The sequence below is a fragment of the Python bivittatus genome, unplaced genomic scaffold (genome assembly GCF_059951505.1).
Source record: "Python bivittatus isolate LINGU-HERP-01145 unplaced genomic scaffold, Pbiv_v1 ctg000670_np1212, whole genome shotgun sequence".
NCBI lineage: Eukaryota > Metazoa > Chordata > Lepidosauria > Squamata > Pythonidae > Python > Python bivittatus.
Window position 1 is genome coordinate 13,198,653 of NW_028277094.1, and position 27,994 is coordinate 13,226,646.

Sequence of the window (27,994 nt, forward strand, 5' to 3'; positions counted from 1 at the left end):
AGTGCCGACATTTATTCTGCACGTCGGGTCAAAGAAATACATTGTTTTTTCCCAAACAGCCAAATGCAAAGTGAAACACACGAGAAACCAGTGTTTGTACACAGTGCAACTCAATGGGCTTCTGAAGACTGCGGGCCGCTCTCTTTCTCTTTAGCTAGTTGGGTGAGCTTTGGAAAATTCCAGCCACAAGCTCGGTTCCTGCCTAATGGGATGTTCTTCGGCGCTTCTGCTGAGCGAGGCTGAGATAATGGCGCAGAGCAGCTATCAGTGGACTCGGTGGTAGTGGTGATCGGAGGTTGGCTCTCTTGCCCACGGAGCCAGCTGGCTCAGCATCCTCCTCCCAGACTCGAGGGAGAGGAGCCGAGGTGAGCGCGGCGGGGAGGCTGGCGGAAGGGGGCGGGCTTAGGGTGCACACGCAAGGCCAGGGGAGACGGGCTGCTGCAATAACAAGGGAACTGATCTACAACCCATTCAGAGTTATTTTATAACAGCTGATTCCATGTCTGAACTTCACCAAAAGATGGTTAACCAAGAGGGAAAAACCGCAAGAATTTCCAACTCAGGAAAGGGTTGTTGGTGGCAGTAAAATGCACTGAGCCTTAATGGTATCGCTGGATTAATGGGATGAACTTTAATTTTGAAGAAAAGAATAATAAGGAAGGGGCCCCCGCAACAGGGTGCGCACACAACGGACACATATTTCTTCTGAGATAAAATCAGCACTGGACATTTTACAGGCTTCTGGATGTGGAACAAGTGGGTGCCATTGTTATGCAGGGGGTAACAATCTCTTGCCTCCTGCTGTGCGCTCCAGAAATACTGTTTTCAGAAGGCTCGCAGGCCAGCGGGGTTGGGGGAGATTACCCAAGGTGAGTCCCCCTATTTGCTGATCTTAGAAAACCCCCAATTCCTGCATTTTGTGAACACATCCGCAGATGTGTTCTGGATAAACCTGGCCCATTTCTAGTTCCTTTGATGGTGATGGTGCTTTGATGTTTCTTGCGTTTATTTAACAGCACTCCTACATTTACACATTTATAAACGGTTGTGAACTCTACAGCTCTTCATAATTTAAAATCACAGAGCAACACAAAAAACCACGCAGTCAATTAAAAGGACAGCAACAACACAGGGATGTAGAGAAAGCAACCTCTACATAGATGTCTACAGGCAGCCTACCAAGCTGCCTACCAGCTACCAAGGGCTAAATACAAACATCTGGACTTGGAAGGCAGGCCCTGCAGGAAATGTGTGTCTTCCTTGTCCTGAGGTCAGACAGCTACAGGGGTCCTTTTTCTTCATCAAATCAATTCAGTGCTTTGGCCAGGCCATGGAATGGCTGCGTCCCAGCCCCAGCAAGATCTGGAGCTGGACTCTTCACCAGTCAAGATAGGTGCTTGCCTGGACTGGAGGCCATGAAGCTCTGTATGAACACCTCTCCATTCGGTACTTAAAGCAAAGGGCTGTTCTGGATGGACACCCCTTCCTGTTTTGGCCCGCAAACCACATAACCTTGCCACAATACAGAAGAGCTGTTCCTTTGGAAAGGGGCTAACCACCTTTTCAGGAGTAGGCGCTAAGTTTGCGCCTGGATTTGCTTTCCTCAGCCTGGAAAGCAAATCCAGCAGCGTCAGAATTTTTGGCAACGACCTGCACTTTGACAGCATGCCCAAGCAGCCCTAAAAGAAGACCTGTTATGCCTAGTGGGACCAAAATCTACAGTGGAATGGTTGGCTTAAGCCTGAGGTGACTCTTCCCCTATTCCTTTCGAATCCAGGTCATCCCAGGGACACATGTCTGACTGCTTGAGGAGGTACCTTCCCTGCTGCCAGTGCCGCTTTCATAGAGCAATTCTTGGCGCAGGGTGCTCAGCTGCGCAGAGCCCACTCTGCCTAGCTACTCCCCAGCCCCCCAAAGCGCCACCCTTTCTAATTCAAAGCACCATGGCAACAGGGAAAGTCCCCTGCAACCTATTTCGGTCTCCCCACTCACTGCGGCTGCTTGGACAGTTACGGGATTCCTGCCCCACATTCAACCAGAGGATGCACTGATTCATTTTATTGGCTATGCTATTACATTTACAGTCTCTGCTTCTGACATACAGAGCCACCCTGCCCCATGCTCTTATCACAATTTTACCCAGGCCGCCGGTTTCTCCTTTGGGGCCATATAGACCGAACTCTGCTTATCCAACTTTGAGCCTGGTACAAATCCGATCAAGATCAGTTCACTTTGCCCCCCAGTTTGCCAGTCTTCTTGCTGCCCTTCTCCCAGAGCAGCCAATGGAACTGGCTCTTCCTGGAGCAAAGCTGGGGAGCCAGGCGATCTGCCCTGCTACGGTCATCTCTGCCGTTCTTCTTTGGCAGCCCTTCCACAAGGGGTGGGGTGGAACCCAGAGGGCCTCTTGCCCAGCACAGGAGTGCTCCAGAAGGCAAGAGTGGGGCAATGAGTGGGGAGTGGCAGGAGCACATGCCAAGCTGCCCTCCGTGGCCCTGGCCAGATAACAAAGGGTTGTTGTTGTTGTTGTTTAGTCGTTAAGTCGTGTCCGACTCTTCGTGACCCCATGAACCATATTGCGCCAGGCCTTCCTGTCCTTCACTGCCTCCCTGAGTTTGCTCAGTTTCATGCTCATTGCTTCAGTGATGCTATCTAACCATCTCATCCTCTGCCGTCCTCTTCTCCTTTTGCCTTCAATCTTTCCCAGCATCAGGGTCTTCTCCAAAGAGATCTCTCTTCGCATTAGGTGACCAAAATATCAAAATAACAAAGGGTCTCCTGCCCCAAACCTGGGAGAGAGATGGTCCTCCCCCTCCCCCTCCCCTACTTCATTCCTAGTGACATGGTCTGCTGCTTTCAGTAGGTAGCCATGCTCCCTTTATCCTAGCAAAAGCCGAGTGAGCTGCACCATGCCCTGGATGGAAGGCACCCTGGGTTGCAATTGTCCCCCAGAAGTCCTCTCTCAGGGAGAAAGGAAGGGAGGCTTGCACAAAGGGGAGCCTTGACACAGATGTGGGGTGAGCCTGGGACTTCCAAGGGTCCTTTGCTGACCTTGAGTAGGGAGGCTGGATTAGCAAGCGCTCTTGCTCAAAGATGCCAAGCCCCTCCCCATTGCCTAGGCAGAGGTTAGAAAGCTGCAGGTGTGCAGGTGTGGGTGTGCCTGAGAGAGAGAGAGAGAAAGAGAGAGAGGCAGGCCAATGACAGGCCCCAGGATGCAAATCGGTGTGCACAGATAAGCTTTTTCCTGCATGGTGAGGGTAGACCAAACTTGCCCATTAACTCTCAGGATCTCTCTTCAGTGAGCAGCTATGTTGCCATGACAGCATCCTCAGGTCAGAATTGAGCAAGCAGTCTCTGGAAAGCCAGACAGACTTCTGTATTTTCCTAGAGGCAGAAAAAAAGAAATCCCCCAAGTGGGGGATGCGTATCTGGGCTCAATTAGTGGCAACACAGAGAAGAACAAGCATTGGTCGTCCAGGACACGGTGCCTGGGGCAAGAGAGAAGTGGAGACCCGGCCTTCCCTTCTGACAGGGAGCTGCACTGCCAGGGAGCAGGAAGGGTTGGGCTGGGTATAAATGTTGAACTACCGTTCCCATCCACTCAGCAATTTAACGTGGCTATATCTCCTTGAATACAGCACAACTATAGAATCACACCCTACCCATGTACAATATAGAAGAGATTAGCAGCAGACATCCCAGCCACTACTGGGTGAATGTAAATCCACATCCATTCGGAATTAAGCACAAACCAATTTGGTGTCGAAATGACTTGGAGAGTCAGAGGTGGCAATGCTGGTCCTGCCAATGACTTATTTTGCACCTTGTAGACAAGAGAGAGCTGGTAAGATAACCGCAGCAGCCCTGAGCTCCCCCAGCTTCTCAGGCTTCCCCAAGTGGTCAACAGTCAAGACGGGAGGTGCTCTGTTCCTAGGTCTTCAAGGAGTGACTTTTCGCCCACACTCACTGGGTGACAGAACACCTGCCCAGACAAGTGCAGATGGGACTCGAGGAAGTAGGAGGATGAATGCTCTGCGCTGCCAGCACTGCACCCACAGGCTGTGTTGCTGGAGACTTCACCACCTCTCCTACCCCGAGACAGGAGCAGCTGTTCATGAGCACAGAGCAAGGTAAGCCACCAGGAGCTGGTGACATATAAATTCAAATAACAGAGACATCCCATGTACAAAGGGTGCAAGGAGCTTGAAGGAGAAACAGAGTTTAGTTCAAGGAGGTCAAGAAACCACCGGAAACACTGGTAAAATGGACTTACCTCCAAGACCAGGTCTTAGTCGGTTGTCATACCCATCTAACAGACGGTCCAGGATGCGTGTGAAGATGGTGATGTTGTCTTTGCTGTCATCGTCAATGATATCGGGGCCATGCTTTTGGGCTAGTCTGTCATGTCAAGGAGAGACAGAAAGATCAAAACATGACTTCATTTAGGGAGACTTCTCTATCAGATCTTCCCGGTGATCTCTTTAGGGGAGTCAGACATATTGTGACAAGTCCCCACCCAACTGATCCGAGAAGGGGTTAGATGATGACCAGCCATCCCAGACCATCTCTACAGAGATTTCAGGCAAGTCCCATGGCCCTGCTGGCAAAGCTCCTCCATACTTCCACTCCTGCAAAGGCTGACAAAGGCAGGGCCAGCGACGGCATCATTAACTAACTACGCGGCAAAATATGGGCTAGATGAAGCTTCTGTTAGATGGACTTACAATTGGCTGCACCCAAAGAGTGCTTGTTAATGGCTCCACTTCAGCTTGGAGGGAGGATCAAGTAGAGTCTGCAGGGCTCTGTCCTGGGCCCTATGCTGCTCAACCTTTTTATTAATGACCTGGATGAATGGGTTGAAGGGACGATTATCAAATTTGCAGATGACACAAAGCTAGGAGGAGTGGCTAATACTTTAGAAGAGAAAAAGACATTTAAAAAAGATCTATACATATTAAACACTGGGAAGTCCCTCCCAAACAACAAAACAAAACAAAACAAAACAAAACAAAACAAAACAAAACAAAACAAAGACCACCCAAACCAGAATGAAATTTAGCAGCAGAAATATCAAGTCCTGCTTCTGTGGAAAATAAAATAAAATAAATGCATACATTTAGGATGAGGAGCCCTGGTTGAGTAGTAAAACATGCAAAAAAGTTGTGGGTGTTCTAGTAGATCACAAGTTGAACGTGTGCCAACAGTGTGGCAGATGCCACTTTGGGACACCCTAACTGGATATAGGGAGTAATTGTCCAACTTCACTCTGCTTTGGTTAAGCCCCAGTTTTAATACTGTGCCTCGTGCTGCAGGTTAAAAGAGACATTGACAGACTGGAGTAAGTTTGGGGGGGGGCTACCAAGATGGTGAGGGGACTGGAAATCAAATCCTATGAAGAATGGTTAATGGAGCATTCAGCCTGAGGAAGTGAAGTCTAAGGAGACAACTGATAGCAGCCTTCAGATGTCTAATAGTGGAGATGGACTTGTTGTCTGTTGCCCTAGGAGACAAAACCTGAACCTATGGGTGGAATCTACTAGGAGGAATTTTCTTTAAGAGCTGTCAACCAGTGAAAGATGTTACTCCAGGCAGTGGTACATTCACTTTCACAGGAGGCCTTCAAAGAGGGAGAGCAGAGAGCCATCTGTCCAGAATATTTTAGCAGAGTGTGGGAGCAGAGGGTTGGACCAGATGACCCCTGAGGTTCCCTCCAATGCTATGTCTGTAATCAGCTCCAAGGAAGGGGATCTAGCCCAGAGATTGCATCTGCAGGGTTGCTGGAGGAAGGCAAGTTTGAGAATTGTATATGCTGGATGAATAGCATCTTTATGAGACGACTGGTCAGTGAGCTGCTACCTGTCAGTCCTTTGAGGTTGTCCAGACCAGGAAACAAACTCCATAAGAAGACTAGAACTAAGCTTTCTTGAGACAGACTTTATTAATAAACTCTGGCAAGTTTGGTTGTGTTTTCTTCCCATCCTTCTTATGCCCAGTGAGTCAGGGAGGAGCCAGCCTGAGTTTCTTCCTAATGCTATCTTCTCTCCTGGGGCTTAAGGAATGCTTCTGCCCATTTTGTTTTTGTAACAGCCTCTGGATATTTCCCTCAAGACCACCTCTGTGGCTCTCTCCACCATCACCTAGCACAGGGAGATCAATCACTGCCTTAACAGTGAGAGAAAAAGGAAGAGGTTGCTTGGGAGCAAAAGTTGATTAACAGGAATAAGCAGAACAAAGGAAAGGGGGCTCAGAGGTAGCCTTCCATCAGAGATGTTGTAGTGCATCCAGACTGAGTAAGGGGGGTTCGACTAGATGACCTCTAGGGTAAAGTCCATGATTGTATAAGCTTGAGAAATGGGTGCTTTGCATTCTGCAGAGGAAGGGAGGGGAATGGAGATCTTCACCAGTACAACAATCAAACCACTTCTACCACCTTTCATGTCTTACTTGCACCTTCACCTTTATTTACTTGACCAACAGGTCTGTAACAAATTTGAATTTTGATTTTGATCACATATTGGGATTTCTTCCTCATTATCCCTTCCTTTGGATTTTTTATCCTTTGCTCCTCTCCTGGTGATACTTAATCCAAATGACACTGTTGTCAAACTCTTTCATTCTAAGGTTTATTGCTACATGGACTCCTTTATTCTTTTTTTCTCCCCACCTTTTTCTGGGGCTGTTACTATAGAATACACAGCAGTTGTTATCGCCCCAGGGTGGATATGCAAAGAGTTATTGAGGTTTTTGAGGACAATTGTTCTGTTAATTGAACAGTTCCTGTTTGCAAATTCTAGCTAATTTATTGCTTCCTTTTAAGGGTAATTGTAGGATTTGTGATAGTCAGCTGTTGTTCTCTTGACCAGTTTGTGTTAAATTGTTTTTTTTCTCTTTGTAGTTAGAACAGCTCAACCAATTTTAGGTTTACGCTGTGGAAAGGAAAAGAAGGTGATTTCCTACTGCCAAATCGCCACTCTCCTAGGCCGACTGTGAAGATGACTGGGTTGACTGGAAGAGTGCTGGTCGTAGCAATGTCACTGCAGCGTGATCACTGCCAAAGCAGCCCACCACTCTTGGGCATCCCTGCCTGTTCCACATGTGTTTGGCAAAAGAAGAGAAGGTGCAGCATGTTGGGCTGGTGCTGGCATCCTTCTCTTGCACGAGGAAAACACCTGGCTCTGTCTGCTGGTGCACACGGTGAGCAGGTGCTTCCTGAGGAGATGGTTGCATGCAGTTCCTCATGGAAGTGCCCAGGAGTTTGAGACAAGGCCTTCTCCCACTAAGAACCCCCCCCCATGTCTCCTCACTGCTTTTTCATGATCTTCACCACCTCCTCGGCCCCCTGCCCCGCAACCACACACGTGCCCTGTGAGGAGGAACAGGCAGTTGTATAAGCGAGTCTCTTGCTTACTAGAGCAAACACCCTGGAACACTGCTCAGCAGGAACATACTGCCTTGTGGGTGTGGAGCTGGGGCAGGTCACTTGAGTTTTTATGTTTTGTTCTGAAATAAGATTTCTTTATACAGGTACTCCTCATTTAGCAATCGCAATTGGGACTGGCAACTCAGTCATTATGTGAAGTGGTTGCTAAGTGAAACCATGAATCTGCTTATAATCTTACTTCGACTTTCCTTGGCTTTACAGACCTGTGCAGGTTGTAAATGCGAGGATTGGTTGCAAAGTTGCTTTTTCATCACCGTCATAACTGCAAATGGTTGCTAATGAGGCAGTCACTAAACAAGGACTACCTTTATCCACAGTAGTAAAGTGATGTTCACATGTCAGAATTCTCTTCGTGGGGAAGAGTTATGCAAAGCAAGTAGGAAGTAAATTCTGGATTGTAAACTCTGAGAATAAACTCAGGAAAAGAACACCCACACCTGCAAAATGCACAAGATGCATCACAGTGACACAGGAGGGAGGGAGAGGTTTAAATTCAGAAACATGTGAGTTGCAGCCAACATTAATTTCACGGACAAACACAGGAAAGAAGGGCAAACAATAAATACAACTATTCCATTTCTTCTCTGGTGGCACTACCATATGTTCAGAGTTGGAAGGGCCCTCAAGGCCACGGAGTTTGCTCTCTTGCTCAGTGCAGGAACCCCAACTAAAGCCTCCCCAGCCACTGGTTCTCCAGCCTCTGCCCCAACGCGTCCAGCCGAGGGGAGCCCTTCCTCTCCCCTCTGGGCTATAGACTCCAATGGCTCACTGCCCTCAGGTCTTGCTCTGCCTGACGGAAAGCAAATGGCAAACGATGAATGGGGGCTCAAGATAGCTCCCAGCAGAGCTGTCCTACTTCTTGTCTCCGAGAAGGTTCAGGGGCTGACCCAGCAGTGAATGCAGCCTACAAAAGATTGCCTGAATCACCCATTCTCTAATGCAGGAACTGAGCAGAGTAAGTTCTCAGCCAGCTCCCAATAAGCAGATCAGTCCTGTGGGGCCAGAATGTGGGTCCAAACGGAGGCTGCTGCCTCCCTCCCTACAATCACTGCTGGGTCAGAAGGAACGACCCAACCGCCCCTGCTTCCACTCGTGTTAGAACCAGAGACCCACGTCCTTGCCACCTTACCCTTCAGCAGGCAGGGCGTAGACTAGAACCAGAAGTCCAAGGCTAGCAGCACAGAAGGGTGCCCTTGCCCAGATTGTCCTCAATGCCATCACTTTACAGTGCAGCAGTGGTAGCCAGCAGATGGTCCACACCTGCCAAAGAGGAAAAGTGGAGAGTCATAAGGGCCAGAAAGATGCTTGAGGATGGGGAGATAGAAGCTGCACAGTCAGAGGCCAGCCGGATGACTCTCTGGGGTCTTGGTCTAAAGGACTGAAAGCAGGAATCATGTGTGCTGATGTGCAAAGCCAGGTCCCAGCTAGCTACTGTGAATCTCCCATGGTGGTCCTTATGGCCATTATTCTATTCCTGAATAATGTTGAGTTTGGGCTGCTGCTTCTAGACAGCCCAGCAGCATAATAGCCCCGATCTCTGATGATGTTCTTCCTGTCTTTGGCAACAGGCAATGTGCAATGCAGAGATGAGCAGCATGGCAAGGAAGGAAGGAAGGAAGGAAGGAAGGAAGGAAGGAAGGAAGGAAGGAAGGAAGGAAGGAAGGAAGGAAGGAAGGAAGGAAGGAAGGAGCAGGACTACAGTGGTGAACAGTAGCAGGTTCATGCTGGTGAGAACTATCAACTTTGGATAGTTTTGAGTATTAGTGTGTAGTTTCAAAGAACTTTTAGAAAGATAAAGTTATGCCTTTTCCATATTTCCATAAACCTCAGCCTTCACTCCTGTTGATTCCATAGGTATTCTTCAGTGTTATTTTTGTCCTTTTCTTATCTAAACTTGCTAAAACCCTGTAATTTGGAGAGGTAAATCAAAGGAATGGTAAGAAGTTATGGATATTAAAGGGCCACATTACAAAGTTCTTTATCAGAATTATCTCAAGAAAACAGTTGGAGATTAAGAGCTTCAGTCTTATCATGCAAAATATTAGATTGCAATACATTTTAAACAGGCTATACTGTGTTTTTCTCATCACTTTTTTAGCCCCTTTGCTCAGAGATGAGATCTGATGGATAGCTTTGCCTGAAATGATTGTGGAGAAGGTAGTAGCGCAACCATGACAGAGAGCTCTGGAAAATGCAGATGACCAGGCAAGTTCCATTATCTAGGAACTCTGAGAGAAATAGCCTCAGGACAAATGGTTGGGAAGGCTGGAGTAAATGAAATGTGCCCACCGACATATTTCCTGGATAAATATAAGGCTGAAGCAGCAAAATGGGCAGCTCACTAAGGGAGGCGTGAGAGACTCTGGAAAAGTGCCATATCTCAGGAAAGGGAGAATTTGGGAGCTTGTGCGGGTCTTCCTGACCCCCCCCCTTTGAACTGAGATGCTTCCCCCTCAGAAGGCTCAGCCTAACCACCAGGCAAGGAACAAACTCACGGGGGTGCAAGGGATGGGGGACAAGCCCTGCCTTGCGTGACCCATGGCACCCTGTGAGCTGGCCTGACTTGCTGGGTCTGTGACGCTCCTACATTTGATGTCAACCTCGCTAGCTTTTCTACCTGAAATGACAGAAACGTGTCCTTCACAGCCACCCCTGCTTTTGAGCATTCCCCCCCTTTCCTCTTATACAGGAAAGGTATAGCCCTGGCTAGCCCTGTGGCAAGCAACCAGCGCACCTGCTGATGTCTGGAAAGGAGGTTTGCAGCAGCAGCAGTCATGCCAGTAGGAAAGGGGGCGTATTAAGCTGCCTTATTTACTACACTGTCTCTCTCTGCGTGCCTAATTATGTCTGAGCTCCGTCTGTATGTTAAGCTGCTTGTAGTAAACCTTGGCAGCAATGCCTCCATGAGTGCCGTGGGTCGGATGCAGCAGAACTCAGATGGAGAGGGGCGCAAGAACAAGCCCAAGGGAAATGGCTGAACTCGGGGAATGTGACAGCCACAAGTGCCCCCAAACAAAGGAGTATTGAGAACAAGAGACTGCCAGAAGAGAAGCTGCAAAGAAGGAGAAAATGCGTACAGAGAGTGCGCAAAGCAGCTTATCCACAGCTATGGCTGGCCGTGGTCCCATGTGGCTCAGCTATTTCTTGAGGGCACCAGGTACTCCATGTCTGTCACCAGCCAGACAGGCATTTTTGGACATGTGACTGTTGCTCTTTCAAAGGAAGAGCCTTCAGAAATAACTCAGCTGGCAGGTTGCAGGTATCAAGCGCCTCAGTGCCTCCGCCTCTCAGGCGAATCAGCCAGGGGCTTCTGAACCCCCTGCACCTACACATGGGAAAGCAAGCAAATGGTGGCCATTGATCCCACTGGCAGGTAACGCTTGATGGCAAGGGGAATGAAGCAGCGGAGGTGGGAGGGATCCACCTTCCATCTCCACAGCACCACCATCGAGACAGAATAGGGCTCAGCATGGAGGAAGCGCATATTGTGCTGTTGGCAGCCTTTTCTGCAGGTGAAGTGCCCTTTAAGGAAGCTGCCCGGCTGCACCTAGAGGCTCTGGGAAAGCTTGGGTGCAAAGGGCAGCTACCAGCTGTGGGAAGAGAAGTGGGCGATTAAGCTCCTCTCCTGCTCCCCTGTGGCCCTGGCGAAGGCTCCCCACCCCCTTGGCACCAAACCTGATGGAGGGGCCAGCCCGTCTTGCTTTGGGACTCTCTGTCCACCCAGCCAAGCCATGGGGACTCACCACGATCTTCTGGTCCGGCCGGCCGCGGGCCTGGAGAGAGACGGATTCCCAGGGGCCCTGCCCCCGCAAGTGGCTGCTGGAGCGGTGCAGCAGGGCCTCCGGGGAGCGGATACTGCGGACTCTTCCCCTTTAGCCCTCCGCGGGGAAAAGTCTGTAGGCCGGCTGATGCCACACCGCCAGCTCCCCGTCCCGAGCCCGCAGCCCCGAAACCCAGCAAGAAGCCTCTTTGGCCTGCCCCGCCAAAGCCCCCGGCGGGCATGGGAGGCTCGATCACCCCTCTTCTGCCGCGCCTTCCCAGGTTCTGTTCCGCACGGGACCGCTGCCGCTGGGCAGAGACGCTTCTCTCCGGCACAAAGACTGCACTCCACCCCACGGAGCTTTCCGCGCCAGCCGCGGCCGTTTAGACGCCGAGACGGGCGGAGGACTCCGGGTCAGCGTCACCTGCAAGCGCCCGATTCCGCCCTTGGAGCAGCGCGCAGCTTGGCAACTCCCTGCGAGCACGCAGGCCGAGGGCTTCGTCGCCCCGCCTCCCCCCACCCCCGCCAGTCCTTTGCTGCAGCCCATTAATCAGACGAGCCTCTAGCACCGCCGGCTACAAGCGCGAGAGGAGAGGCTAGCGCCCCAGGGAGGCAAGGTCGCTGCGGAGGCGCCGAGCCTGTCCGCGCAGTCCCCTCGCTGGCTGCCCCCGCCCCTGATCCACCGGCCCAGCAGCGGGAGGCGTCCGCCAGGCGCTGCTGTCTCGGCTTCTCCACCCGTCTCTTTCGGCAGCGCGCCGCAGGAGTCCCCGCTGTGCGCGTTCGGCCACGTCTGGCCGGCAGCGCCTCAGCCAAAGGAAACGCGCCCAGCTGCCGCAAAGCCCTTTGTCCTTCTCTGGAACTCGGCTCAAGACTGGCCCAGCTGCCAGTGGGCCGGAAAACAAGGGCCGAGGGGCCTTTGCCTCCCCTTCCCTCTCTGCTTGCCGCTGGCGCTGCGCAACTGGGGCGGGTTGAGGGTGGTGTAAGGAAGATGGTGGGCTGCAGGCTCCGGTCTTCGAGGTCGCGCAACAGGAATAGCAAGCCGCCGGGCAGCGCGGCCACTGGCTTTCGCGTCTATCGACCGGGCTTCAAAAAAGGGGCCCGCGCACCGACAACGCTCGCCCTCCCCTGCGACGCCGCCCAGCGCTTCCGATCACAGCACCTGCCTGTCCTGGTGATACGAGACGCCCCGCTGGTCAGAGGAAGCCGAGGGGTCAAGGCGCGGTCCCGCCGTCGGAGCTGCTGGAGCCCGAATCCTGTCGGGGCGGCTCCGCGGGCGCCTGCTCCCCGCCGCCGTTCGGTCTTGCTGCCGGCAAGTCTGTGGCGCTGCTTCCGCCTTCACGGGTGGCTGGAGAGGGAAGAGGCGCGGGCGGCGGCGGCGGCGGCGGCAAACAGCTGAGGAGAGCGGCGCATTTAAGCCTGCGTGCCTCGGCTGCTGCGAGCGATTCGCGCCCCTCGGTTTCCCAGCAGCAGGCTGGGGGCTTCGCAGCAGCGGGGGCAGCGACAGCACCGCGGCTGCCGCTTTCGGCCGCGATTCGCCTTCCGCTGCCGAGACTGCCGAGGTTAGGGCGGCGAGGCACGGCGGGCGGGCGGCTTCCTCCTCTCTCCCCGCGCGCCTCCCCTCCCCTCCTTTCCCGGAGGAGGGCCTGGCGATCTTATGAGGCGCCCGCAGGAAGAGCGCCTGGATGGCTTCTGCGGGCAGAGGGGTCACTCCCGAAGCGCCCCTCTTTTGACCATATCAGAGAAGTGGCTGGTCAGACAGAGGCACAGCAGCATCCGCAGCGCCCCACAGCCGAGGGGGACCGGTTGTTTTAACAGGTGCTTTCCGACAGGCCAAACCCAGCAAGGGACCCCCGTGCCAGCCAGGTCGCGATTAAGCTCACTGGGGCCCCCGGAAAAGCAGGTGGCTGGCATGACCCTTTTGTCCTGACCTGCTGGAGGGGCCCGGGGGAGGGGGCATCCTGTGGGTCGGAACTGGAAGAGGTGCTGCCACTTCTAAAAATGGTGCCAGGCAGTGTGAGAAAAAAGAGTTGAGAAAGGAAGGCTCTGGAGCGTGGGGGCATGGGTGGGGCACTGACTGCATTTTGTGACATCCAAACCAGTGCAGCCAGAAGACAGCAACTGGGCTGGCAGCACCCGGGGTGGGGGGTTGCTTAGGAACCAATCAGCAAAATGGACAGAGCTGGCTGCCTATCCAGGTACCCCCTTTTTGCTCAGAAGGGGTTTCCCTCCTTCAGGGGGATGACAACTACAGAGCAACTCCCTGGATTCACGTCTGCGCTGGTTTTCTTTGCCCCGACAGCAGCAGTGCTGGTGAGCTGGTCCAGGGGCTGGCAGCCGGCAGCCCAGTGTTCATGGAACAACTCAGCCCGGGGCAGAAGAGGTTTCCTGGAGGAGTTCACCTGATCCAAGCTCTTCTCTTCTCTTCTCTTCTCTTCTCTTCTCTTCTCTTCTCTTCTCTTCTCTTCTCTTCTCTTCTCTTCTCTTCTCTTCTCTTCTCTTCTCTTCTCTTCTCTTCTCTTCTCTCCTTTCTCTCCTCCTCCTCCTCCTCCTCCTGGTAATGAAACACAGGCTGGCGAGGACATAGGTCACACCTCCCTCCACCACTGGGCTCTCTGGCCAATGGATGCCTTTCTTCTGGGTCTCTGAGCTGGTTGGTGACTCTCGCGGCATTTTTCTTTTCCGTTCAGGCTTTCTGGGACACTTCCGTTGCCATCTGCAAAGCCTACGCTCATGAAAAAGCTCTGCCTTAGGCGACCCTCCTAAGCACCCAGGACCCAGACTTTGCTGTGCAAAGCTGCCACAGGAGAGGCTTTGTCTGAGGTCCCCTTGCGCAGAGCAGCGCTTTCCTGGTGCAAAGCAGAGTCACACTGGCAACAGGAAAGCTGCATGAAAGAGAAGCACCCTCGGCACAGCCCCTCCTGCCTGCTTCCCATCCCTGGCAACTTTTGGGACAAACAGGTCCCATGTAGAAAATGGGAAGTCTGGACTTGCTCCACTCTCCCTGTTCCTGCCTTAATTAAGCAGCGTTCAGAAACTAATTAACAGGTTACTTAAAAATAGCTTCTCAGAACATTCACACTTAAGCACTGGGAATTTGGGTCAGCTCTTGTATTGTTGTAGGAGGGATCACTTCCACCTCATGAGGACATTGCGGTTGACCTGAACTTCTTAGGGGTTTTTTTCTTTCGCACAGGACACTCTGTGTCTTTTGTCCTTCATGGTTTGATCTGGGTGGGCTGAAGTGCTCTGAAAGCTGCAAGGCCTACTCTAACCTCAGTCAAGCTGAGTTTCTTGGGGTGAGCACTGGCGAGCTGAAGGCCTTCCCAGAACGCTACCTTGCCATATACCTTCACACGTGTTGGGGTGGCAGAAAAAAAAATGGAGGCGATGCCACTAGAAGACAAGGCCAATGGTCGTTTTTCAGCCTCGCAAGTATGAGAGGCAGCGAATCAGCCAACCCGTGAAGGAGCCAATGCATTTCTCCTCTTGGCATTTCATAGCGGCAACGTGTTTCATAAAAGTCCTGAGGCATGGCCTAACTCCAGCAGCCTGGCGAAGGGTTTGGATGGCTTCAAAGATGCAGTGGTAAGCGGGATCTGAGCCTGCTCCGAAAGCATGCATCTTTCCCTTCGCAAAGCCCGTTCATCCGAGAAACAGGACTTCACCGAGAGAAGGGCCCTGGAGTTTAGGGAGATCATCAGGGGAGGCACAAGCAGGAAACCGTTTGAAGTCTGGGGATAGGGCAGAGCGTTCAGGAAATATCTTGCTCCATAGGCAGGTTGGTCCTTTTGCATCCTCTCATGGAAGTTCTGCCTAGACCTTCCCGTTGGTCCAGGTGTCCTCTTGCCTGCATTTTGCCCAGTTGGGGCAAGGCCCCTGACAGACTTCTCAACCACCGAGTGTGCCCCGTCTCCCATTAAGGAAGAGACATCACAGCTTGGATAGCTGGAGAGCCAGTTTCGTCTAGTGGTGAAAGCACCAGGCTAGAAAGCAGGGGATGGCGAGCATTAGCCCCATGTTGGGCACGAAAGCCGGCTGGGTGGCTTTGGGCCAGTCCCTCTCTCTCAGCCCAGCTCGCTTTACAGGGATGTTGCTGTGGGGAAAATAGGAGGAGGAAGGAAAATTAGGTATGTTCACCGCCTTGAGTTATTTATAAAAATAATAAAGGTGGGATTAAAAAAAAAAAACTTAGAGCTTTCATCTATCCCTGCTCCCCCAACACACACATCTCATTGTTGCTTTTTTTTCTCTCTGAATCAGGCGCTGCATTGCCAAAGCCAGTTGATGCCAAGGATTTCATTTGTCCATCTCCATAGCAACCCATCCACAGCTTCACTCAGACAGACCCCATCTCACCACGGTGGTCTGGAAGTCAGCCCCCCACCCCAGTCTTTGTTCTGAACAGTTGATACTTCACATTTCTCAGGGACGAAAGAGCACAGGGTTTAATCACGAGTTCGAGAAAGGCCCGTGGAGGCCAACGTAGTGCATCCAGCTCCATCTGTACTCTCACACACCAGAGGATGGTCTGTCACCTGTCTGAAAGACGAGCGCTATCACGGTGTAGACAATTTCTGGGCTGTCATGGAAGCGGCATTTTAAAATTTAGCTGAAGTGCTTACCGCTGAGTTTGTTTCGTTCTTATTGCAGAGACTTGCAGCTGTTCCCAGCTGCAGTTGCAAACATGCTTGATCTGCACTGGATACTTGACTTGGAGGTGGGCGGGGCTCTGCCGCTGAGCCTTCCTGGGATCCTCAGGAGCCAATATGGGGAATGGGAAACAAAGAACCCCAAGCCCACCTTCTGTGGAGACCTCCTTCCCCAGTGGTCTCAAAAAGCTTCCAGGCACACACGCCTCCCACTCCCAACGTGACCATGTTGATTAGGTGCTTCATTCCTAATTTCTAAAGAACGAACTGAACATTAAGTATTTAGCTGTTTATATTGATATCAACAATTGCTTTAAAGAGGCTGTGCAAAATGTTCCAGTCTTACAGAATGGAGAATACGCTGGCAGAGCAGTGGTGGCGGTGGCAGCAGTGGCTCCTCCCTCCCTACAGACTGAAGGCTGGGGCAAGAAATGGGGCATGAAGGAGCTCTGCGCCTGTAGGCAGCTGCTTCCCTGGCTCCGCTCTTTGTCAGACATTTTGCTACCACCAAGGCGTACTGGGTACACAGCATTCTCACAAATTACCAACACAGTTTACCCGTCCATCGTGTGAGAGAACGATAGTCTGGCAAGACCATCCCTGTGCTTAAAGATTAAGCTTCTTACAATTTGCTCTACAGCCATCCCAGCTATCCAAGCCAAACTGACTGGTATCCCCCCCCCCCCCTTTTTCTTTAAGACAGCACAGAGCCATGAAGATAGCCTTGAGGGAAGTATTCAGAAGCCTTTACAGAAACAAGAAGGACAGAAGCATTCCTTAAGCTCCAGTTTTCCTGGATATAGTGTTAGGAAGAGGCTCAAGCTGGCTCCTCACTCACTCAATGGAATATAAGAGGAAGGGGAGGAAAAACATAAGCAGACTTGCAAGATTCTGTTGCTAGAGACAATCTCAATAAAATATAGTTCTAGGCTTCCTGTGGGGTAGGTTTCCTTCTGCCATCTTCCAGGCACCAGATCCCTCACCCACTCCCCAGGATTTCTCAACAAAACCACCAGCTCATTCTTTCTGGATGCTGTTCATCTAGCTCTGAAGATTTGAACAAAGTCCAAGGAAAGGAGTGTAATTCCCTGTGATAGCTGGTCATCCCATTCCCTAATTTTGTTTTTCTCCATCTCAAGCTTCATCCTGCTCTTCCAAGTGCTTGAAAGAATGCTGATCTATTCCCTGCTCCATCTACATCCGCCCTCCTCCTCCTCCTGCCAGCTGCTAAGCAAGCAACTCTTCTGCCGAAGGAGGAGAAGAGACTCATTAGCTCCTCCAACCGAATCAAACTTCAGGAGACAGCAGCTTTGGTAGTTGAGATTCTTCTGCTCTCTGGTGGCCAAGGTGAATCCTGCAAGGGCACAATAAAGCACAGCTGAAAAAGGAAACCACCCATTATTTGGAGAAACACAGTTCTCCAAGGGATGGCAGATGAGTACCTAGCTGCTCTTTTACTGCTATAGTTTGAGCCATGCCACACGTGTGAAGAAGGAACACGGGTAGAATCCCACGGTAGGGAAGAGAGGGACGGTCAAACCAGGACCGCGGCACCGACAGACAGCCAAAGAAGGAACAGGAGCAATTGTGCACAGCCACTGCCTCCTTCCTGTGCCTCTGGCTCATAAGAACGAGAAGAAAGGAGCATCAGCTAGGTTGGTCCTTAACCCTAAAATGAAAGAGAGAGTAATATTGGAGTAAGTGTTGCGTGTAGATCACAGGCAGATCTACAGGAAGAAATAGAAAGTTTGGAATTGATGTGAAAAGTATAGTAGAGATGCTAGCAATGGCAGAAGCACCTCCCATTTCTGTTGTAAATGGCCAGGAATCCACAGAAGCATGGTGATATAAGAATTAAGTAAGCAAGTAAATGCATATTACAGCATTGGTCCCTGAATGTCAATGAAATTATGATTAATAGTTGCAATTAAGTGATGAGAGGTGGGGGCTGGTCTCTGCATTCTCCCTCTGCAGCTTGTGAGTTTCAGACTTACCCATTCAGATCCTCTTAAGAAAAATGCATTTAACAATCTAACTTGTAGGACAAGAGTATCCAGAAGTGCCCTTTGTTTCTTCTGCATCTGTGGCACTCTCCTTTGTTGGGAAATCAGGTTCTTCTCTAATGTAATTTTAGCTCATCCTGAGTTTTAAATGGGGTTTTAAAAGAAAGGAAGAAAGCCACAGAAGGGTGATGGAAAAAGTAAAAGGCAGCATGCAGGACTGGAAGACCATCAGACCCAGTGCGGTCTCCTGGGTGTCTTCCTTGGATGGTAGAGCGAATTGCCTTTATCCAGCAGAGTTTTTTGGTTTTGCACAGCATGTGCGCCGATGTGCTAATGAGGACACATTACTCTGGTATGCAGGGATGGTGTCAAACAGCACTCAGCAGGGTCAAAGCCTCCTGAGTTTAATGTAGACGAGGGTTAGTGCAGTAAAGGGGAACCTACTTCGGACTCTTGCACTGAAGGGATATATTTTACTGGCTTCCATGCAAAGTTATGTATATGTGTGTATGTAGATTTACATTTAAGAAAATTTTCACAGCATGATGCTTCATTAAGCATTTGTGCTGGCTCAATTTTCACAGTAGATCTTTTAAACTGCAGGCCTAGTTGTCTGAACAGTGAGTGGCACCAAGAACTGGGAGGAGGTTGAGAGATGATGAACACATAGGCAAGTAGGTACACAGGTGTGCACACATCAGCCCCTGGCTCTCAACCCCAATCCTCCTCCAGAGCAATTGCTGTTCTTCCCAAGAGTAAGATGTCCTCCTATTCAGAACTCACATTAACCTTTATCACAGATAGCATCTGAAATCAGTAGCTGCCTGCAGAACAGAAAGACATGACTTGACTTGTTTCTCTCTGTCAAGAATCCCCCAAACCACAAAATCAATCAATGACATTAAAAAGAAAGATAAAACACATATACCTTCTGAAATATGATGCTTCTAGCACCCTGACTTAGACCTCAGAAAACCTAGTGAAATCAAAGCATCTTGTCCAATTTATTACTAAATGTTACTTGAAATTATTAAAGAGTAGTCCAGCCAATGCCCAGAGTCATTTTTGTTTGGGATGGTTTACAAATATTGTCTCTGTTTTGAGATACTGCAGCATTTGTCCTGTTGCAGTAATCTAATCCAGCTGCATCAAAAGACTAGAATTACAATCTTAGGAACCTAGAGTTTGAAGGAGGTGTTTAAGCTCTCGATTCCTGATTGCTGGCAAGGAGCAAGTGAAGGAGGACCAACTGCTGTCATCCTGGGTTGCCTGCAAGCAGGGCTGGAGGGCCGTGCGATGGAAGCCCAGCCCTCATAGGCCTGGCTGTTTCTCCAGCCAGGGCAGCTGCTGGCGGCCATGTTCCCTTCCTCCCCCTCCCCCTCCTGGCTTGTTGCATCTGAGCTCTTCCCCCGTGGGGTGGGTGCACTACCATGGGCCCCAGAAGCTCTACTCATGCCCCTGCTTCCTCCTCTTGAGTGACACACAGCTAAATGTCCTAAATGCTAGTTGCTGTTCGGGCCTGGGAGCTTCCCAGATGCATTTGGTTGGCCACTGGGTGATTCAGCAGGCCCTGCAGAGGTTCTTATACAAGTTGAACACCTATATATCTGCAGGATCTTACGTGCTTTAGAAAATGTGATACCTCGAAAGACCACAGACATAGTTCTGAAAAGAGCCATTGGTTTGTTAAAGGAAACAAAGCCAGGGGAATTAGAACTGCGTATTAAGGGAGGATGTTGCAGATCAGGGAATTAGAATCACTCATAAAAATATAAGAAACGTGGAAAAGGCAATAATGCAGTATGAGGAAAATAGGTTTTCAGATGAAAGGTGTTGTTTAAATCAAATTGAAACATAAGGAATTTGCAATAGCCTTGGAGATGGCTTATCCTCTAGTTCACACCAGTCTGTTGTAAATCTTATCAGAACATTTCCATGGCAACCCGTAAATATGTCCTCAAGATGCCAGGAAAGGGTGTCTTCTTTCTGGCATTTGGCACCCTGAATTGCCCCCTCCTTTTGACCCGTTTCTTCTCACTAAGACAATTGTTTTCTTTGAAGATAGTAGATAGCAGAAGGGCAGGAAGTAACCTGAGATCTACTGCTTATGCATAGGTACGTATGCATCATTTTCCCCATTTCTGAAATGTATAAGTATCAGTGCATCTCTTTTGTTTGGAGGGGTGGCTCTCACCATCCTTTTGGTGGGGCCCCTTCCAGTACGTACTGTTTATATAATAAACACTGCAGTGAGCCTTGATTATTTGCTTTGAGTCCTGCACTTTGATTTTACAGCAGCAAGATCTGACAAAGCCTGGAGAGGAGAGTTTGAGGAGACACCCCCCACCCCCATTTCCAGCCCAGTTGGGTGTATGGCTACCTCTGGAACAGGAGGAATACAATTTTAGACTGGTGCTTTTCTAAATGAGGGTGCGCCAGAAAAGAGCTTTGGAGAAGAAAGGTCGGGAAGGGATACGAAGGGTCCCCCTGGCCACCCCGTCCATGTGCCCCCCTCCCATCGCTGAATTGGCGGAAAAGGCTGGAGGCATGATCTGCCCAGCCCTGGCGGCCAAGTCGTAGCTTGTCTCAGGTGCCACAGTTAGCTTCAGAACAGGCCGAGGAAAGTGATGGATTCCCCCGGCTTCATCCTCCAAGTGTTGCCTACCAAAGTGGGAAGGACCACCAAGCCCCCTCCCAAACTTGTACGGGGCAGGCTGGGATGTATATGGGAAGATGCCTAAGACAGAGGCTTTCATGTTGCCTGCCAGGTTGCTCTTGGGCTATTTCTGAACATGAGGGTACCCAAGTCCCAAAGTAACCTGACTGGTAGAAGAGTGTGGGGGTAAAAGGTTCCCCTTCACACACAGGTGAGCCGCATTCGCTACTCCCCCCACCCCCCAATACACGTGAACTGCTCAAGGTGCCCTTGTAAGAAAACATTCACAGCAAGCTGAATTGGTCCTGAGTGGCGACGGGGAGGAATCAGAGAGGGCCCAGTAAACCACACGGCTTACATTCCCTGGCCGTATCTCAAAGATAGCATGGCTGCCATGCTGACCTAGCAGGAAGGGATAAATAAGGAGAAGGTCACACGGGTGGGTTCATCAAAAACACTTCAGCGTCATGCTGTAATGCACGCTGCGTCTACCTCTTCCTTTGTCTTGTCTTAGAAATGCAGCAGGCCACAGGTATTTAAACTGTGGTTCTGCTTCTGCTCGGGGCTGCTCAGCAAGCTGCCAGTGCTTTGCTGGGAGCTCAGCGCGCACTGTTTTGTTGTTTGCATGCTAATACATTTATGCTGTATCTTCACAGTGACTTGGTTGCTCTAGGCAAGCCAGGCTTTGGCCACAAGAGGAGGAAGCAGGGTGAAGTGGGACGGGGCTCGCCAGGTGGGTTGAGAGAGTCTTCCTGTCTTGTCCAGGGCTTGTCCTCCCCCCATGAGCTGGTCAGCCAGGAACATCTGGACACAGGCTTACCAGTTTTCCAAAGGACTGATCGACCCAAGTTCAGAAGCAGCCCAAGTAGCAGCCACCGGCACAGTGTTCCCTTTCTCTTCCCCCCTGCTGTTGCAACTTAGTTGTACCTGTGACCTCAGGCTAGAAGGGGAAACTGGCAGAACGTCTGTCAATTTCACCCCAGCTCCCCCTATCCTCAATCTTTAAGGGAATGGCAGTGCTGGCACCTGTAGCTACTACTGTTTCCTGTGGATTACGCAAAATGGTGTTGGGGTAGCAAAATGGTGCCACCAGCCCACCCACCCACCCACATGTAATAAACATATAAAAAGCAGGGCCACGTGAATCCTGTTGCTGGCAGAAACAGGAGAAAAAGTGTAACGCACTAATCCAACCCGCTGGTAGATACTTCTACAGAAGCCTGGCCAGGACAGCGGCCAGAAGGCTTGCCCACAGCAGTCGGGAGCTGCCCGCGGGCACTTGCGCAGATCCCAGCCCCACCAGTCAACATAACCAGTGAGGTGTTGCAGAACATACACATGTCAAGACTTGTGCTGGCAGAAGAGGATAAACCCTGCTTTAAAATCAAACGGCTGAAGACGGACGTGAGCTGCCTCCGCAGAAGACCGGAAATGAGGCGAAAGCTGTGATATGTTGTGCTGCGTCCTCTAAAAACAGCAAGGAAATTCATGCTGCAGTTGGTGAGAAACAAGGGCGAGCACTAAGGACGATCTCAGATAAGGCAGAACGTGGAGTAACATCTAAAGGAAGGATTTTTTAAAGAGTAATTTTTATTGAAAATTTTTAACAATAAAAAAAGATAATAAAAATAGGATTAAAAGAAAAAAGAGAGAAAAGAAAAATAGAAAGGAAAAATAGAAAGTGCAGAAAGTAAAAGAGAACAGAAAGAAAAAGAAAAAAAGAATTTTTTTTTAAAGAAGTGCCTTCCAATCTTCTTTACAGCAGTTACAGACTTAATATCACTCCTCCCAATTTGAAATTACATTGCATAGATCATTACTTCCAACCCTTTTCAATTGGCAAGTCCAAAAATAATTAACTCAGTTCTATCCATTTTCAGCAAAAAGTCCATAAAGGGTTTCCAGTATTTTGTAAAAGTACTTATTATTTTAGCCTTGATCAAACAAGTCAATTTTGTATTTTTTTTTCTTACGCAGCATTCCGGCATTGTTAATCCTTAACCTGACATTAAGATGTTGTCGTAGGACCTCATCTCCATCCCCATCTTCTTCCTCCCATCCTAAAATTTTTTTAAGGCTTCAACAGCCCTCTCTTTACTGTTTTCACCAAGTTGTTCTATAAGTATAGTGTTTTTGGTCTCAAACAGGATTCTTTCTCTTGTAAATCCAGTGATAGTCCAGTAATAGTTTGGTCTAATGGTTAAAGCACCAGGCTCAAAAGCAGGAGATGGTGAGTTTTGGTTCCACCTTGGGCATGAAAGCCGGCTGGGAGACTTTGGGACAGTCCCTCTCTCTCAGCCCAACTCACCTCATGGGGGGTTGTTGTGGGGAAAATAGGAGGAAGGAGGAGCATTAGGGATGTTCACTGCCTTGAGTTATTTATAAAAATAAGAAAGGTGGGATAAAAAATTAAAAAAAAAATCTACATAATTTGTCTTGACTTAATATTTGTATTTCCTCTCTGTTATTTGTTTTGCTTTCCAAAATTTCCACCTTGACTTTGTTTCACCTCTCCACTCAGTTGTCCTGCAGATTCTTCAGAGTTATTTTTCATTTCTTCTTTCAGGTCTCTTTTAATGATGCATCTACATAAGCAGTTATTATAGCTGTAACATTCTTTCCCGATTCCTCAAAGATCCTTTGGACTGTCTCAAGTGTAATACCTTTTCCTGTCATTTCTGTAAGTTTCACTACTTTTCTAGTAACAACCATTTCAATCAAGAAAGGGGAAATAAAAGTAAACGAAGAGCTTTTGCTTTTTCTTTTAATCCCTTTTCTCTAGATCATTAAGTTTTTAGTGCCACTCAACACTCTGTAGTTCTGTAGTCAGATGGTCTCTAGCAACTTTCCCTTATCTTTCATTTTGCAAAGCTAACCAATTGTTGTCTCCAATTAATCCAAAAAACTCTTTTTCACTGAGATATACATTAATTGTTTAATTGTTTCAAAAATACTTTAAAGTCAGTAATTCCAAATTCAATTGTCCCCTTAGTTTTAAATTTTCTTAGTTTAAACTTTTGGCAAGCTTTTTGCCTTTAATTATTTAAAAATCTTTTAAATTTTTTCTTTGCTCTTATCTTTAATCTTGGATGAAAGGTCACTCACCGGGTGGCTAGATTGCTCTGCTGCTCCGAAGATCTCTTTAATTTTAAGATAATTGTCTTCCAAATGTGTTTAAGAAAGTGGGCTTTTTTGCAAACCCAGTGTTCTTAGACAGGCTGTGCTGCAGCTATGAGCTCGTGGTCTCTTCTGCTCAGACTCCTGGGACACCTGCAAAATCTCTTTGGACCTTGCGCGAGTCCTTGCGAGAAGCAGCTTTTCGCAGCACAAGTCCTTATCCAGAAAGGTGTCACTAACCCAGGTTTAACGCCTGGCCGCTGGTCTTGGCTGCAGCTTCATCTCCGCTGTCCGCCATTTTCCCCCCACCAGGAACCATCTAATTGCGGAAACGCAGATGCAAACTTCAAGAGTTTTCACAGATGTTAGATCTTAGTAAAAAGTTACAGAAGGTATGCCTATAATTTCAATTAGTGCAAAAGTATCTTGGCCTAGCTCTGGAAGAAAGGGAAAGAAAATAGAAAATAGAAAAAAAAGGAGTGGGGTGGGGGGGAGAGAAATGTTCAGTTGAGCAGCAAGGAGGGAGGGTCTACCTTGAACAGCAAAATCCTAAATCCTGGAATTAGCAAGGGCCTTCTTGTCTCTTTCTTTGTTGAGGTTAGTAAACTAAAATTAAAACAAAAATTAAAATTCTCATTTCAAGATAGCCATCCATATTTGGGAAATGATTTTTAAGATGTCAGTCAGAAAGAAGATTGGTGAAAACTGCTTCTCCTTCCCTTTCTGAATTAAGGAGAGGGGAAAGAACGAGGAGATGCTTTAAGATGTGAGAAACAGAATCTCTCCATCTGAAAAAAGGGGATTTCCCGGGGCGATTAAGTTCAGGAACATGGACTTCCCACATCACTGTGTCATGCAGGCCAGCTTCCTTCTGCTCTGCCTTTTCCTCCTGCAAAAAAGGTCAACCAGAGGAGAACAAAGAAGTGCGATGCCACATCCCTGCCCCAGCTGGGTGTTCTAATGCCGTGCAATGCAGGCACCTTGGATACAGATGCAAAGAAGCCCCCTCCCCATTTATACAGCAATATTTATAAGGCAACCAATGCATATTTATAAGACATTTATAAGGCAACCAACAGATCAGTGTTTGGCTGATCTGAAAAAAAGCAGACCCTGCACATGTGGGAAAAATGCTAGGAAGAAAAAAAACGATAAGGCGAGAAGCAATGACTAAGAGAACTGCTGGCGGTGGAATTCTCCATCCTGCCCTGAAAGTACCACGTTCCCTGGCCTGCAGACACACAGACACGCACCCACCCAGATCAGAGCTGGCTGTCCAACTGCCTCCCTTTCTCCTCTCCCATCCTTTCTGGATCCTGTCATTAGGCGGTGGGATGGGGTCGTTCAGAGCTGCCACCTGGTGGGGGCGCTGTAGAACCGCTTCCTCGCCGACGGGACGCAGCCTGCTGAGCTCCAAGGCCCCCTCCCGGCCTTGATTCTGTTTGCACAGAAAGTGTGGGAGGCCCACGGGCCCCAGCTTGCCAGTCCTTGCCTTAGAGGGAGGAGGTCAGGCTTCTCAGTTTATTTTAGAATGGAAACAGGAAAAACGTATTTTCAGGCATCAACTGAAATTAAAATGCAGCAGATTTACATTTATGAGCAAAGGTGTTGGTAGACCTCTTGTGTTAGAGAAAGTGCTCAAGATGACGTACACGCCAAACACCACGTCAGTCCTCTCCGCACAACGTGCTTCCGAAATTCCCGCGGTGACACTGGCAATACCCGAAATCTCATGTCTGCACAAGACCTGAGCAAAGAAACCCGACGAAGCAGAAACTCTCTGCCCACAAGACAGCTCGTGGCTTCACGGGGAAGAAGGAACCAAGCCTCTGCTTCCCCTGGATGCGGGGGCCTCTTCTTGGCTCAGCGCGCCACGCCTGGCCCTTGGAGCCAAGCCAGTCCACCCACTGCGGGAGGGGGGCAGCGGCACCGCAACCCTTGCCATGCTCCCTGTTCTTGCCCGAGGGCGGCCGCTGGCCCAGCCCGGGCCAAGCAGGGCGCGCAGCGTCGGCGGGTCTCCAGCTGCCTCGCGACCTCCCCTTGCCCTCACACGCGGCCGAGGGAGGGGGGGTACTTACTCGGGACGAGGGGCTTCCTCTCTCCACGGAACCTGGGTGTAACTCAGCCCTCGATGCTACCGGTGTGACATCTGGCGGGGCTGGAAGCAGGGCGCTCTCCCGGGTGACTAACAAAATCTACTGTCGTCACCGACGGCGATGGGGAAATACTGTTGAGGACGCTGATTGGCTTGTGAATAGCCAATGGCCTGCATCCCTTGACTTGCTTGCTAAGATACAGGCACCCCTCCCAGGAATCTACCAATGTCTGGTTAAGGTTGTTGGTCACATGAGCACCTTCCTCCAAAAGGGGGGTGGGGGGGCGGGGCGGCGCGGGGCGGGGGCAGAGAAAGGGAAATAAACTACACACTATGGCTCTAAGTCGATTTAAGCAGGAAATAGTAGGGCTGCTGCTGCCGCCGCCGCCGGATAAGCACGAGAGTGTTTAACTTGGGCCGGATCGAGGGAAAGCAGGCGGCGGCCAGGCTTGAACTCAGAGAGGAAAGGTCTCCCCGGACACCCAAAGTGGGGGCGGCGTTTTCAGAGCTGCCGGGGGGGGGGGAATTAGCCGGAGAACAGCCGTGATGACTCGGCCGTCGGGGAGCGAGCGAAGGAAGAGGCAGGCTCCCTCCCTCCCTCTTTGCCCTCGGCTGCCTCTGCCGCCCTTCCTCCTCCTCCTCCTCCTCCATCTCGTGACGGAGTTGGTGCGGGTCGGGGAAAATCCGCGGAACCATCTTCTGTTCATCCGCATGCGGGGGCGGCGTTTCCTTCTCTCTCTGGAAACGCCCCCCGCCTCCCTTCCCTTTTTGCCGGTTTCTCGCTGCCCCTCCCGCTACGGTTCGTCCGTGCCAATCACTATCCGCATCTTCTGCTCCGTAAATGCCACCCGGCGGGAACGAGCCGAGTGCGCAGGCAGCCCCTTTCTAAAAATAGGGAAGGGGGACCCGGGCAGGCGCGGGAGGGGGCTGCCGAGAGTCCGAGCGGGGCGCAGCGCGCCGCTCTTCCCCGCCTGCTGCCCGGCGGCTCGCGCAGCCCTCACCTCCTCTTCCTCCGCCGCCCCCCCCCGCCCCGAAGGTGGCGAGCTGGCAGGGACGATCCTCCGCAGGGCCGGAGGGCGGCGTAGCGGCAGGGGCAGGGGCAGGGGCAGCAGCGGCGCGGAGTAGGCAGCGCGGGCGCTCGGCGGGCGGCTCTTTTCCGCGGTCCCCCGCCCATCCACCCACCCTCCCTCCCTCTTGTTCTCAGCCGCCGCCGCCGCCTGTGAGAGCGGAGTCTACGTTTCACTGAGACCGTTCGCGAGCGTTTAGTCTCTGCTCGCTCCCGTGGGACTTGCTCCGCCGCCGCCAGAGGATACCTCGCTCGCTCGCTCGCTCGCTCGCCCGAGGATGCTGCTGCTGCTGCCGCAATTGCCGCTGCTGGGGGCCGGGAGAAGCGGCGTGTCGGGCCGGCGCTGAGCGCCTGGGGACCCTCCCGTGCGCCCCTCCCCTCCCCTCCCGGTTTCTCCCTCCTTCCCTCCCCAATTTTTAAATGCTTCATGTGATTAAAAAGCAGCCGCCTCCGCAGCACCCCGACGTCGGGCACCCAGGAAATCGGTCGCGGGCATCGGCCCTTCCTCCCCGCCGGGGAGGGCGACGAGCGCGGCTGCCTTCCACCCCTTCCGCCCCCCCCCTTCCCTCCCTTCCATGGTCCTGGAGGTGGAAATGTGGAGATTTCAGGCACGCAGGCTGAGTGGATTCGTCTCTGCTTTGGCAGCTCTTTGTCTCGCCTGCTGCGCCCAAAGGTAAGAAGCGACGCCGGGCCGGGGAAGAGCGGAAGGCTGCAGAGGCCCCCTCCCGCACTGCTTTCTTGCGCCACCCTCGAGCCCCGGCACGGGGACCCGCTCGGTCCCGCGGGCAGAGCTACCGGCCGCCCGCCCGCCCGGCGGCACGGGGCGAGAAAGCCTTGCGCCGAAGGAGGCCTGTGGCGGGGAGGGGCGAGTGGGAGGAAGGGGCCGCCGACCGCTCGCCGCCGGAGCAGATCGCCGGTTCTACTGCGCCTCTGGACCCCGAGGGAGCTACTGGCGCCGCGGCGGGATGGGAATGGGGATCGGCGGCGGTACAGAAGCGGTGCCAGCGCCCCGCTGCCCTGCCAGGTTGGCTCTCCTTTGCACGCGATCCAAGGCCGGACTGAATCGCCGGCGCGTCGTTCGCCTCCGCCTGCCCAGCCAGAACAGCCGGAGAAATCGGGACCAGGAGGCCTCATTCCGACCTCCGGTTCAGATTTCTTACAGAGATAGAGATCTCCACCCGTTGCCCTTTACTGGGCGTCGGTGGGGAAT

At 51.1% G+C, this 27,994-nt stretch overlaps 2 protein-coding genes across 9 annotated transcripts in view; one reads left to right on the top strand and one right to left on the bottom strand.

Moving 5' to 3' along the window:
- LOC103051233 (gamma-aminobutyric acid receptor subunit alpha-3-like) overlaps positions 1-25,830 on the bottom strand; it is a 43,320-nt gene extending 17,490 nt beyond the window's left edge. Inside the window, exons 1-3 of one of the 6 annotated variants that reach the window (XM_088151790.1) lie at positions 12,358-12,490; positions 8,568-8,698; positions 4,271-4,395 (exon numbers count right to left, since the gene is read on the bottom strand). In XM_088151790.1, the coding sequence (XP_088007916.1) occupies positions 4,271-4,395; positions 8,568-8,656 (214 nt within the window). In that variant the 5' untranslated portion in view covers positions 8,657-8,698; positions 12,358-12,490. Of the gene's footprint in view, positions 1-4,270; positions 4,396-4,721; positions 8,699-11,181; positions 11,709-12,357; positions 12,871-25,701 lie in introns of those variants that run through there. The other 5 variants (XM_088151788.1, XM_088151791.1, XM_088151789.1 and 2 more) reach the window with 5 other exon arrangements.
- An 801-nt stretch (positions 25,831-26,631) lies between these two features.
- LOC103051232 (gamma-aminobutyric acid receptor subunit beta-4) overlaps positions 26,632-27,994 on the top strand; it is a 71,433-nt gene continuing 70,070 nt past the window's right edge. For all 3 annotated transcript variants that reach the window (XM_088151574.1, XM_088151575.1, XM_088151577.1), the window contains exon 1: positions 26,632-27,457. In XM_088151574.1, the coding sequence (XP_088007700.1) occupies positions 27,360-27,457 (98 nt within the window). In that variant the 5' untranslated portion in view covers positions 26,632-27,359. The remainder of the gene's footprint in view (positions 27,458-27,994) is intronic.